The sequence below is a fragment of the Vombatus ursinus genome, unplaced genomic scaffold (assembly GCF_900497805.2).
Source record: "Vombatus ursinus unplaced genomic scaffold, bare-nosed wombat genome assembly UNPS02014778.1, whole genome shotgun sequence".
Taxonomy (NCBI): Eukaryota; Metazoa; Chordata; class Mammalia; order Diprotodontia; family Vombatidae; genus Vombatus; species Vombatus ursinus.
This window is the reverse complement of record NW_020954556.1, coordinates 4,852,043-4,866,790: the sequence shown is the minus strand read 5'-3', so window position 1 is coordinate 4,866,790 and position 14,748 is coordinate 4,852,043. Positions and strand designations below refer to the sequence as shown.

The 14,748-nt window shown below is 39.7% G+C and overlaps 1 protein-coding gene across 1 annotated transcript in view; it reads left to right on the top strand.

Moving 5' to 3' along the window:
• Positions 1-8,950: 8,950 nt before the first annotated feature.
• Positions 8,951-14,748, top strand: part of FNTA (farnesyltransferase, CAAX box, alpha) — a 28,001-nt gene continuing 22,203 nt past the window's right edge. The window contains exons 1-3 of the mRNA XM_027865470.1: positions 8,951-9,273; positions 12,769-12,854; positions 13,720-13,834. Coding sequence (XP_027721271.1) covers positions 8,966-9,273; positions 12,769-12,854; positions 13,720-13,834 — 509 coding nt within the window. The 5' untranslated portion in view covers positions 8,951-8,965. The remainder of the gene's footprint in view (positions 9,274-12,768; positions 12,855-13,719; positions 13,835-14,748) is intronic.

Sequence of the window (14,748 nt, the reverse complement as noted above, 5' to 3'; positions counted from 1 at the left end):
ATAGTGTTACATGGGCAAATTACTTTATCAGGAAAGAATTCATAGGGCCTTCTTATGCTGTCCTCACCACACGGGGAGTGCACTGTCATGGTTGGGGATGTCAGAGTCCATTAGTTAGGAGAGTGGGCATGCAAGAGTATGTAGGGAATGTTGTGACTAGAATACGTGTTGAAAGGCAACTCAGAAATCCAGTGCTTCAAGGCTGCAGGGCACTGGGCTTTTTTTCCCCTGAGTATAAAATCTCCACTGGAAGTGTTCTCCAAGTCCTTCCTAATCTAATGAATGCAACTGAATGCAATCTGCAGTCTGGGCATTGCACTATTAGTTTCATATTGCTTGCTGGGCAGCCAATGTTGGAGGGAACCTTAGAGGCCACTAAGCCTAACTCCCTCATTTTTCAAATGAGGAAACTGAGGCTGATAAAGGTTAAATGACTTGCCCAAAGTCACAGAGCTAGTCATTCAAGCAGGAGTTGAACTCAGGTTCAACTCCCAACCCAACTCCAAGCCCAGTTCTCTTTCACTGTGACACCTAGATGTCATCTTTTTAGACTTCATCTCTTCAGAGCTGCCTAAAGGCTCCAGATTGCTAGGGTAGAGTGACTGGAATCTCTCTTTGTTAAGGGTGAGTAGATATCTCTTTAGTCATAGCTACTATAACCAGCTAACAAAAGCTAGATAGGTTGTGCTTCAGGCTAAGATTACGTCTTCATGTCTAAAAGTAAGAAATGCCTACTATGTTCCAGTCACTGTACTTACAAAGACAACAATAAAATAGTTCCTGCCCCCCAAGCAGCTTTTGTTCTATCTGAGGCAACGTAGATTTATACATTAATGTAAAATACATACAAAAAACGAGAATTCCAAAGGAATAGGAGAGAGCCCAGCAACTAAGAAAAATGAGAGACTTCCTAAAGAAAACAGAACCTAAGGTAAAATTGGAAGGAAGCAGCGATGAAGTGAAGGTGCATGCCAGGTATGGGGAACAAGCTATATAAAGACACAAAGCCAAAAGATGGTGTGTGAGAAATAGCAAATAGGCCAGTTAGACTGACCTATAGCCACACTTACCTCACTTAGGGTATTTCCCATGTTCCCAAGATCCTTTCTGGTCTAGCATGCAAATGAATTTGAGCCAGAACAAAAGGTAAGCTAAACAGGTTTGCCACTTAGCTCACATTTTTTCCTTTATTATGCATATCTGTCAGCATCAAAACTGGTTATTCAGTGCTCTATTTTGGTAGTAGAAAAATCTAACTGTCTCCCTACATATATTTCCTGAATGATATAACATCAGGTCACCATGTCCATGTCTTCATTGGAAATGTATCATGCAGCTTGTGCTGATCTGGATTCCCAAAGGCCATGCCAGAGGAATATAAGTTTGAGCAGGTCCAGCCTACTGGAAAATATTTGAATATAGCCTCAGGGATAGACTGAATCTTCTGTCAGGACCAACCCAGCTAAGTCTGGAGGGGTTTATTACCTATAAAAGTCTGCCCACTATTGATGAATTCAGGTATCCCATTCATGACAATCCCTTACAGCCCATATATGTAGTCTAATAAAATTATTAGTCTAATGATTAAAACCCTAGATAGAAACTAAAAAATGAATTGCTCTATAATAATTAGGTCAAGAACTAAATTTGCTTCTGTTTTCTTTGCAACTAGAAATGGCAGAAAAAAAAATAGCTATCAGGGAGTTGATACCCAAGATAAATGTACTTTATTGAAAAAATACATAGAGAACTGAGTCAAATCTATAAGAATACCAATCATTCCACAACTAATAAATGGCCACGGGATATGAACAGGCAGTTTTCAGAAAAAATCAGAGCTATCTATAGTCATATGAAAAAAAATTATCTAAATCACTATTGATTAGAGAAATGCTAATCAAAACAACTCTGAGATACCATCTCACTCACACCTATCAGATTGGTAAATATGACAGAAAAGGAAAATGACAAATGTTGGAAGGGATATGTGGCGCAGTGGATAGAGGTGTTGGGCCTCGAGTCAGGAAGGCCTGAATTAAATCTAGCCTCAGATACTTGTTGTATGACCCTGGACAAATCACTCAACTCTGCCTCATTTGTAAAATGAGCTGGAAAAGGAAATGGCAAACCATTCCAGTATCTTTGCCAAGAAAATCCCAAACAGGGTTATGAAGACTTGACTGAAATGACTGAACATGGTATGACAATGCTCTATTGGTAGTGTTGTGAACTGATTCAACCTTTCTGGAGAGCAATTTGGAATGATGCCCAAAGGACTACAAAACTCTGCATAACCTTTGACCCAGCAGCTCTTTTTGTGGTGGCAAAGAATCGGAAATTGAGGGCATGACCATCAATTGGGGAATGACTGAACAAGTTGTGGTATATGAATATAATGGAATACTATTGTTCTATAAGAAATGATGAGCAGGCAGATTTCAGAAAAACCTGAAAAGACTTACATAAACTGATGCTGAGTGAAGTGAGCAGAACCAGGAGAATGTACACAGTAATAGCAACACTGTGTGATGACTAATTTTGATAGACTTAGCTCTCCTCAGCAATGCACTTCCAAGGGACTCATGATGGAAAATGCTATCCACATCCAGAGAAAGAACTATGGAGTCTGAATACAGATGGAAGCATACTATTTTCTCTCTCTCAAATTTCTCTCACCAAGATAGGTGAACTGCAAAGGTTTTATAATGAATCTTATTGTTACAATCATCAGGCAAGTCTGGGCTACTATGGGATGTAGGTATTGCTTTTATTTCTACAATTCTAAATTTGTGGCCATTATTTGTCTTAACCTCCTAACCTAGGAAACTAGGGCAAGTCATTTCTTAAACTTGCCAACTCCTTGCTCATTGGCTTAATAGCCTTACATCCATGTATATAAGACCATGTCCTTATGGTTTCACAGAAATATATTCTCAAAGAGAGAAAATGATAAAGAGGCAAAAGGCTCTAACTCTTGAGTAATATACCTAACTTTGTGAAAGGCAACAAGATCTGATTATTTCCACTTGAGGCTAAGATATATGTGGTTGACTTCCAGATATTTCCAAATGGTAATGAATATACTTTAGAGGCCTCAAGATAGCTGCTACTATAATTGTAGCCTGATATTTCTGCTGTTGTGTCAGTGAAAACAATGAAAAATAGCCTAGAAAATTGTCCTTAGTGATATAGTTTACATTTTATCCTTAATGTAAAGGGGAATGACTTAACTTCCTTTAGGTCCATTTGAAAATTCACAGATGAATTTCATACAAATGCCTAAATACATGGGTTTTGGATATGTTTTAGTAATTGTCTACAGTCTCTCGAGTTGGATTGCATCTTTACATGGAGAAGTGATATAAAAGATGTAAAGAACTTTTAGATTATGTTATTTCCAGTTTGAAGTTTTTGTCTGATGTCAAGCAACTGAACGGCTCATTTTACAAGTCAGAGCCTCAAGGATATTTTTTTAAAGATTCTTCCACTAACCTATAGATAGCATTGGCCATATCAAGTACAGGGTTCAGGCAGGATGGAACAAACAAATGGAATGTAAAATTTAAAACTCTTCATAATTTCAGATGAGTTACAGGTAGCTTATTTTGATGTTTTCTGGTTAACTCCAAAAGATTTGCACTGGCTTTCACCTCTTAAACTAAAGTTTGGGAAGGCCAATGTAATTAGGTTTTGTCAGGTCCTACTAAACTTGGCACTGTATGACTTGGAACTCTGTGAATCTGTCCTAGAAACAAGGTGGAAAGATTCATCCCAGGGACTCTTAACAAATGACACTGAACTGGAAAACTCCACGGTAATGATTTATGTATACATGTCTTTCAGTGTAAGTGGCCCAAACTGTATAATTTGTGGACCATGGTTAGGACAAGCCCCTTTTGACTTAGAATTTCAAAGGGAAAATGTCTCCCAGAAGCATACAACTTCATGAAGTAGAGAGGTAAACCCAACACAACAGAACAAGAAACCTGATTTTTAAATGAACATTAAGATACATTCCCTGTTCCTTTTTGTCCTCCTGATTAGAGAGTATATAATATATATAGTCTTGATATATTATGTACTCATATATATGTATATATATAGTATATATTACAACTACATAATCTTCCTGATTATATAGGAATAAATGAAACTTTTCTTTAAATGATCAATAGTATATATCTAAAGCCAAGAGCTAACATGATATGTAATGGAGATACTAGAGTTCTTTTCAATAAAATCAAGGGTGAGACAAGGATGTCCAATGTCACCACTTCTATTTGACATGATACTGAAATTATCACTTTCTTTGCAGATGATAGGATAGTATACTTAAAGAACCCTAAAGATTCAACTTAAAAAGTAAATGAATCAATCAATTATGTCAGCAAACTTGCAGGATATAAAATAAATCCATACAAATCATCAGTATTTCTATATAATACCAATAAAACCCAACCAAAAGAGATAGAAAGAGTAAATTACATCTAAAATTACTACAGAATGTATAAAATATTTGGGAGTATTGCTTTTAATATAAACAGAAAAACTATACAAATACAATTACCCTCTGTTTACAGAAATACAGATTAGAAAAATATTAATTGCTCATGAGTAGGACAGGTGAATACAATAAAAAATGACAATACTACCTAAATAAATTCCTTATTCAATGCCATACCACCAAAGGATTACTTTTAGAACTAGAAAAGAATATAACAAAATTCATTTGGAGGAACAAAAGATCAAGACTTTCAAGAGAAATAATGAAATAAAGTGGGAACCAAGTGGTCGTAGCCATGCTACATCTCAATCCATATTATAACAGTAATTATTAAAACAATTTGGTAGTGGTTAAAAAAAAAGTAAAGAACATCCTTCAGTGAAACATATTAACTACACAACATACAAAAGCAAATGAATCTAGTACTCTCGAACTCAATAAACAAAAAGACCATAGCTACTGAGATAACGACTCACTATTTGACAAAAACTTCTGGGAAAATTGAACAACAGTATGGAAGAAACTAGATTTAGACCAACATCTCACATATTATACCCAGATAAGCTCCAAATGGATATGTGATCTACATATAAAAAGTCACACTATAAAGAAATTAGAGGAACATGGAAAAAATTATCTATCACGTCTATGGATATGAGAAAAGTTCATGCCCATAAAGCAAGAGAAAGAATCAAATAATTTTGATTATATAAAATTAAAAAGTTTTTAAGCAAACACAGTAAAACTAAGATCAGGGAAACAACTGGGAAAAAATCTTTACAGCAAGTTTCTCTTATGAAGGTCTCCTTTCCAAGATGCATAAGGAACTAATTCAGATTTATAAAATTAAGAGCCATTCCTCAATTGATAAAAAGTCTAAAGATATAAACAAGCAGTTCTTAAGGGAAGAAACCCAAGCTATCTATAACCATATGAAAAAATGCTCCAAATCACTGCTAATTAGAAAAATGCCAATTAAAGCAACTATGACAGTCTACCTTATACCCATTAGATTGACAAAGATGATAAAAAAAGAAAAATAATAAATGTTGGAGTTGCTGTGGGAAAAGTCATATTAATGAACTGTTGGTTGACTTGCGAAAGACTACAACCATTCTGAAAAGCAATGTAGAATTATACACAAAAAGTTACTTAACAGTGCATGCTATTTGACCCAGCTATACCACTGCTAGATAGATGTCTACCCAAAAGAGATCAAAGAAATGGGAAAAGATCCTATATGTAAAAAAATATTTATAGCAGCTCTTTTTGTGATAACAAAAAACTAAAAATTAAAGGGACATCCATCAATTGGGGAATGGCTGGATGTGTTGTGGTACATGAATGTGACATAATACTACTATGCTATAAGAAATGGGGAAATAGATCATTTTAAATGTAAGTGGAAATACTTATATGAATTGATGCAGAATGAAATAAGCAGAACCAGAAGAACAATTTGTACTACAACATCCGTATTCCAAAACAAGAAGTTTTGAAGACTTTTATGAACTGATGAAGAATGAAATAAATAGAACCAGTAGTGCAATTTATGTAACACCGTAAAAACAAAGAAACCTTTGAAAGCTATAATTATGATCAATGAAATGACCAACTATAATGACCAGTGATGAAGCATATTATTCACTTCCTGAAAGAGAGGTGATATATTTAGAGTGCAAAAAAATTTTTTTGTATAAAGCCAAAAAAGGAATTTGTTTTGCTCAACTATGCATATTTGTTACAAGGAATTTATTTTTTCTTTTTTTTTTTTAATGGGTTGGAGGATGAGATGGAGAGAAAAGAGATTTCCATCAATTTTTAAAAATTCTTTGAATAGAAACAGGATACTATGGATATGGACTGTTACATCCACTTTTCAAAAAATTAAGTTTTTATTGATGCCTTTTGTTTTTTATGTCACCACAGTTTCCACTATTTCCCCTTCCCTCCTTCTAGTGAGCCAACCTATATAGCAAATAATATTTTTAAAGACAAAAAAAAGAAGAGGAAAAAAAATCACCATTACTGATCAATATATTGAAACTATATTCAATATACAATACTTGTGACCTCCCACTTCTGCAAAGGGGTAGTGTGAGTCTCTTCTCACTGTTTTCAAAAGAGGATCAATGGGTGATGACTTCCTAGTGAATTGGATTTAAATGAGAAAGAGTTGCACTCTCAGCCTCACTCTCTCTTCCTGAGACACTGAAGTCCAAAGGCAAGACAAAAGTCAGGACAACTGGCCTTGGTCCAGGATGCAGTGGATGACCTTGTCATCTTCGATATTTGACCACAGTGCCTGCTTTGTGGTATATACTTTCTTCTTATCAATGGCCTCCTTAGGATATTGGCCTAGTGTTGGAATTTCTGGATCAAAGTGTATGGACATTTTAGTCACTTTATTCACATAATTCTAAATTTGCATTCATTTTAAGATGAGGTGGATGTACTGTTGGTTTTGCTTAATTGTTGTAACAACATGAGACCTCTTTTGGATTGGGGATAAAATGTAATTGTAATATAAAAACAAAACATATGAATAAAACTTTAAAAAAAAAAAGGATAAAACAAAGGTTCTAGGCTATGAAGAGCTTTAAATGCCAAACATAGGAGTTTGTATTTTATCAAGAAGGTAACTAATCCACTGCAGCTCACTGTAGGGGGTGAGGACAGGGTCAAACCTACATTTTGCAAAAATCATTTGGGAATCTGAGTGGAAGATGAATTGAAATGGGGAAAAACCTGAGGCAGAGAAACCAATAAGAAGTCTATTGTTGTAGTCCAGGGGAGAGGTGAAGAGGGTCTGAAACAAAGTGATGGCATGCAAATGGACATTGGGATTTAGAGATGTTATGAAGATAGAACAAGTACCCATACACCAAAGAAATGGAAAGTGTTGAAGCATATTGAAAATCTCACCTTATATCCCTGATGGTGAACTGGATTTAAATGAGGCATTCTCTCTCTTCCTGGGTCATCGAAGTCCAGTGGATGAGAGCAATGGCCCTGAATACAGTGGATGACCTTGGCATCTTTGATGTCTGACCAAACTCTAGGTGCCCCACAATACTTGCTCCAGCTGCCTTCATGGACACTGAACAATTTGAAACAAATTGTACTCATCCACCCATTCCACTAGGGGAACCTTCACTGCTTGGGGCAGACATCCCCCTAACTCATCAATGGGTCTGGGGCCTGTCCATTACCCTCCAACTGATTTAGCCCATCTTCGGAGGCGATTTACCAGGTTGAGGCTGCTGTGCTTGCTACAGCTCCTGGGAACCACAGGTGAGATTTGGGTGAATCAGATGGACACCAAAGGTGTTTGAGCAGCCCTGAAATACAGAGTGGTTAAGCTCACCCTATTCCATTCAGAGGGGATTGAGATGTTGATTGTGGGGAGGAAACCCCTTCCATTTTTGGGAAGAAGAGTCTTGGGAAGGTACTGAATTATTGTAGTTGAAGACTAACAGACTTATTCTGGAATGTTAACTCAAAACTGTATTTTAATATATTTTGATATTCTTGTTCAAAGCTCTTATGTTACCTCAGATTGACTTGGGAGAGATGCCAGGAGTCATGGGAGAGAGAGGAAGGGAAAGGTGGAGAAACCATCAGTTTGGACAGTTCTCCCTCTAGGTTTAAGGTCCTGGGCTTGGAACCAGGAAGACTTCATGAGTTCAAATCTAGCCTCAGACACTTACTAGCTGTGTGACCCTGGGCAGGTCACTTCACCCTGTTTGTGCCTCAGTTCCTCATCTTAAAACCGGCTGGAGAAGGAAATGGCAAACCACTCCAGTATCCTTGCCAAGACAACCCCAAACAGGGTCGGGAAGAGTTGGACAGGACTGAAACTACTCAACAACTCTCTGGGTTTAGGTTAGAAATGATTGGATTTTGAATGTTAAATAAATTGTTTCTGGCAGATTTGTGCCTCAAATGCAACGTATATTTTTAAAATTTTTAATTACTAATTCTATTAATATTTTTTCCTGGACAAAAGTTGCTTTGGGTTTTTTTTTGGTGGAGGGGAGAAGGGATGAGAGAAGGCCTCGTCTAGGTCTTTGGGGCAATGTTTGGAATGAAACGAAGGATTCTCAGAGACGGAAGTGAGGTGAGAAGGCACAGAGAAGCGAGATGGGGTGTCTATGATGGGAGGTGGGTAGGAGAGGGATCCCAAGGAGGTACATTAGGGTCCGGAGGAGGGAAGGCTGGGAATGACCGAAGCACAAGCGGCCAGCCCAACGCGACAGGCTGCGGGGAAACGACGCCCAGCGCCAAGGTCGCGAAACGCCAACCACGTCCGCGCTTGCGCACTTGCAATTGCTACCCTTTCGCGCCTTCCTTCCGCCTCCGCTCTCCCCCCACCCCAGTGCCCCTCCCCCCTCCGTCGGCTTTCCCTCGGGGTGGTAAGAATTTAGACCAACAAACGGGGTTGCGCTCTCCCGCGTCTCTATGGTTGGCGAGGCAACCGGAAGGGGAAGAAGGGAAGGAGGCGGAGAGAGTACGGAGAGGGGCTGCTGCCGCCACCCGGACCGAGGCGAGATGGCGGCCGCCCAGGTGGCGGCGGAGGCCGACATGGTCGCGGAGGGCTCGGCGGCCGGGGAGCCGGAGCAGCCCAGGCCGAAGCCCAAGACCGAGCCGGCGGCGGCTGCGGCTGCGGCGGCAGCGGCGGCTGTGGAGGCCGAGGAAGTGGAAAGCGACTCCTTCCCGGAGGACTACGGGCTGATGCGCCTCGACTCGCCCACCTACGTCCTGTACAGGTAGTGGCCCCGCGGCGGCGGGAGAAGCCCGCACCAAGGCCGCCTGCCCCCCTGGCGCCTCGGGCTCGCTTCCCTCCGGGGCGGCGGGGGCCAGCCCGGGGCCCGCTGCTCCCTCGGGGCCTCCCCTCGGCTCGGACCCCGCGCATGTCTCCTCCGCAGCTTTCCGGCGCCTTTGGGCCGAGTCCTGCTGCCGGATCCCCCACCCCAGCCCCTGAACCGCTGCTCCCCTGCCTCGCTGCCTCCCAGCCCCGGTGCTGGAGGTGCCGTACGCCCCTCCTCCGTCCTCCGTGACCCCCCAACCGCGTCGCCCGCCCGTCTTGCCGCAGCCCCCCATCCCTCGATCTCTGCCACGCCAGTGGCCCCCGGCCCCCAGGCCCGCGGCCCGCAGGCTCGGCCGGCCTGGGCTGCTGCCCAGCTGCTGCGCTGTCAGGCCCCTGCAGCGTGCTCACACCCGCTCGCTCGCTCACTCCGGTTTTTGGAGAGTTAAAGGACTCTCCTGTTGACTCTTAACTCGGACCCTTTGGAACCCACCCATCCCAGACGCTGGCAGCAGTTTAGGATTGTGGAGTTAGAGTTGTAAGCCACCTCTGAGCCCACCTAGCCTTGTTCTCTGATTTTACAGAATAGGAAACTGGCCCCGAGAGAGTAAGGAATTACCAGTCACGCAGGTAATTGAGTGGCAGAAGTGGGATTGTAACTCGGATCCTAGGAGTCCGCCGATCTCCAGCTCCGCCACTCACGCTACTCTTTAGCTTGTAATTAGAGCCTTTTCCATTTTAGGATCCGTTGTCCTCCCCCACTCAGTAATGGTTAGTGCCATTTTTGTTGTTGATGTCTTTATTGGGCTAATCTTTTCATCCGTGTGGGGAGCTTGTGGTGAAGAGTAGTTTATCCGACCAGTGCAGCGGTCACACACAAGATGTGGCTGAGGTTGTGTTTGAATCCTGGGTCTTCCGGACTGAGAGGCCCGCTTACAAGGCCTCTCCTGCCGGTGTTAGTATCGTTCACGTTTTGTTTAGAAGGAGAAACAGGCTCCAAGAGGTGAAATGAAACTTGGCTCTGACTCTGAAGGGGCAGAGTGGAGATTCAGTGTCTCCTCTTCTGATTCCCAAGTTTGGTGCCTTTTCCTCCACACCAGCCTGCTTTCTAGTTGAAAACAACTCTGATCCTTCTGGTGTGTTTAGGGGTAATAGGTGGTGGAGAGAAGTCGTGAATACCCTTCATGGCCTCTGCTATTTTGGATAGGCCTCCGTTTTCCACACTCTTTTGGACTTCATTTCCTACCTGCCTTCAATTCATTTTCCAGATCATAGAACAAGGCCTGCTTATATAAAGGAAAGTTGTGTATTGGAGGGAAAGGAGCGGTAGAGTAGAATTGCATCTTCCTTGAGGACAGAAACGATATATTGGACTAGTAAACATCCTGTGATTAAGAATTCACTACCTCCTGAGAAAACATATTCCACTTTTATCCACATTTAATTGTTATCAAGTTAAGTTTTTCATTTTGTCCAGCTGACATCTATCTACCTTTTGGATCTTACATTGACTGGGCCCATTTCTGCCCCCTGGGCCCAAGCAACACTTACTTTAAAAAACAAAATAAATGGGGGCAGCTAGGTGGCACAGTGGATAAAGCACCTGCCTTGGATTAGGAGGGCCTGAGTTCAAATGTGGCCTCAGACACTTGACAGTCACTAGCTGTGTGACCCTGGGCAAGTCACTTTGCCCTGTTTGCCTTAGTTTCCTCATCTGTAAAATGAACTGGAGAAGGAAATGGCAAACCATTCCAGTATCTTTGCCAAGAAAACCCCGAATGGGGTCAAGCATAACTGAAACAACTGAACAGTAACAACACTTTAAAAATAAGTTTTTGTTGCCTTTTGTTTTAACACCACAGTGAATTCTTCCCCAAGTGAATGTTCCCTTGTACAAAGAAAAACAATTAAACCCTTTTATATATAATGAGCCTTCAGTGATTTGTCCTTAGTGACTGAGTATTTTCACTCTTTATTTCCTGCCCCCTGTCAGAAATAAAGGGAACATAGATTGCCTAATTCAGTTTCACCTAGCAAAGAGAATTAGCATAGATTGCCTCATCTTCTTTGGGTAGTTGTATTTAAATGATCTGAAAAGCAGATTGGGGGCAGATAGGAAAAGGATTCCTGCAGTGTCCTAAAGTGTGGAAAAAGGAGGCCTATCCAGAATAGCAGAGGATATAACTGATAGTCGCAATTTCGTTCCACCACTTAGACCCCTAAATATATCAGAAGGATCAGAGTTGGGTTTTTTTTGTTTGTTTTTTTGGCTAGGCAGTGGAGTTAAGTGACTTGCCCAGAGTCACACAGCTACTAAGTGTTAGGTGTCTGAAGTCATGTTTGAACTCAGATCCTCCTGACTCCCGGTGCTCCATCCACTACGCCACCTAGCTTCCCTAGAGTTGTTTTCAAGTAGAAAGTAGCTTGCTGAGGAGGAGGCACCAAATTTGGGAGTCAGGAGAGGAGATCTGGGATCCCTGTTATGCTCTGGCATTTTTGCATGCATGTTATGAATAATTAAAAATCAGCGGAAATGTTATGGAATAGGCATAAATTAAATGCTTTGCAGCTGCCATAAAACCTATAACCTTTGCCCTAGGAAGACTAAGCTTTTTTCTGGAAGTGTTTCCATTTTTTGTTGTTGTTCAAGGCCCTAGGTCTCACATCTTATACTAACTTAAGTGCTCCTAATGTCTGTCTCCCCATTCAAATGAGATAATATTTATAAAGCACTTAGCACAGTGCCTGGCACATGGTAGATGCCCATTGTGCAAGAGGGCAAAATTTCAGGATTGACTGGGTGTCAGAAAGCTATACTGTCATCGCCATTGTGGATCAGCATAAAAAGTTTGTGATTATAGTTTAGCTGTATGTAAAGATAAATTTGTTCTTATGGGTTAGGTAGTTCCCCCCAAAGATAGTATTAACCTTCAGTGGATGACATTAGGTAGTTTACAATAAACTCTGTGGTGTTGTGACTTTAAAATGTCAAATTTCTAGTAAATTGTTATTCCAAAGAAGAAATGCTGACTGAAGTAGAACAGAGTCTGAAGACAAGAGTCTTTTGAATTAGGGAAATCTGGTGACTTCTGATCTCAGACTGGTGCATTTAGATTCATTTCTAAATTAGAAGCTTTGTGTACTTGTTGCAAAGACTATCTGTTCTATTCAAAGAGCTTTCTGTGTAGAAAAGTTTTTATTATTTTTGTGAAAGAGAAGATAATTATGAATCCTAACCTTATTTGAAAATAGTATAAAGGCTTTAAGATGAGTAGTAGCAAAATGACAAGTTTTCTGTTCTATGGGATTTTACAGTATTTATGTTGAGGTGTCTATAAGAACTAATGTTTAATGAGAATAATATTTGTCATTCTTTAATCTAATAAACACCATAGTCCTTTTTCTTTCTCTTATCTGTCTGTCTTCAAGCACTGAAAAGAAAAATGTATATTTACAGGGACAGACCAGAATGGGCTGATATAGAGCCGGTGCCCCAGAATGATGGGCCAAATCCAGTGGTCCAGATAATTTATAGTGAAAAATGTAAGTTTATTTTTGACTAGTAATTGATGCACAAGTGAGGAAAATTTAATGGGCAAGTTGCAGTTTCACAGTTTTTGTGGGATAACTACAAAGTCAGATGTTTTCTAATAGCTACAAATAAGCAAATGCCATTAATTGCTTTGGAGTATATTTTATAGTTACTATTGTTTGTAAATTTATCATATGCAAGAAATGGATTGTTTTGCCATGTTAAAAAAGTTGTCAAACAACATAATCACTTGTCTATAGTTCGTGTTATCCTTCTTGTTTACTGTATGGACTACACAATTAAATATGTGAATGAATCCATATTTTATTTGATCTGTTTTTCACTTTTTAGTATTTCATTACTCCATTATAATGTGTGCTCAATAAAAAACACAGACTAGTATCATTTGAAGTATATACAAATGACAATGAATTCAGACCTACCATATTGATACTTAAATCACTTTCTTAATAACTGTTCCTCTACTTTTTAAAGATTCGGAAGCCATTGACCTTTCTGATCTACCTTGGTCAATTAATGATGAAATAGTACTCTGAGCTTAACCATTATTTCACTATCCAAAGACAAATTTGAGCCCTGTATGAAATCTGAATCTGTTGATCTGTTGTAACCAGAGTAGAACCTTGTTAACCACTAAAAAGAGTATTGTTTGTATTTGTCAGGTTTTTATTTGTCCATAGAACAAATACATGTGTGAGTATTTAAATAAGAGCTATTATATAAACTTCAGAGTAGGATTGTGTTATATAAGATATAGCACAGAGTGTAGAAAAGTAACGTGGATGTTATAGTACTGACTTTAAATGAGAAGGATATTTGTTTGTAATACTTTTGTATTAACTATTCTGTTTCTAGTTAGAGATGTTTATGATTATTTCCGGGCTGTTCTGCAACGTGATGAAAGAAGTGAACGAGCTTTTAAATTAACTGGAGATGCTATTGAGCTAAATGCAGCTAATTATACTGTGTGGTAAGTGATCATTTACATTGTTTTTAAGTGTTCAAATGTTTCATGCTCACTATATATGCCATAGCGGCATGTTGTCTAATTCTTTAACCTACAATCTCTGTACTTGGACAAGTCCTTTAATTTCTTTAGGCCTTGATTTTCTCATCTTTAAGACAAGGCTGTGGAATTAATGCTTCTAAAGGCTCAGTTCTGAATCTCTGATCTATATGTATTTTCATAGTTTGGAAAAAACTACAAAACCCTATTATAACTACATAACCCTGTTATAACCCAGATTTTAAAGTATACTACTCAGGTTGATTGTCATGTAGTTTGGGAATCTTTTAATGCTTTCCCTTCAAGAAGCTTACGTTATGAAAGCGAGATATGTGTGTGTATATAAAGAAGTACATAAAAAATAAGAGCAATTTAAATTGAGGAAGGAGGGCACTGGTAGCTAGGGGGTCAGAAAAAGCTTCGTGTAGAAGGTGGCAATTGAGCAGAGTTTTGAAGAAATAAGAGATTCTAAGATATAGAAGTGAAATGGGAGTTTATTCCAAACATGGGATAATCATTTCAAAGGCATAGAGATAGGAGATGGAGTATTGTGTGTGAAGACTTGCAGGAAAGCTATTTTGGCTACACCTTGTGAAAGGTGGGCAGGAGAAGAATATGTAAAGTGGTGTCATATCTGCCAGAAGCAGTTTAACATTAATCTAATATCCACGTATTTCTAGCTTGGAGAGATAATTCCCCAATACCCTGGGACGTATCTCTCTTTACCCTAAGACAATTTAAAGTAACATATATAAGAATCTTGACAAGCAGAAAATCATATGTTGAGATGCAGTTCTTCCTTGACCATTCCCCTCCAGGATTCTCCTGATGTAATCTTAAGAGACTTCCTGCCTCCGAGCAAAATTTTAAACCTTTTC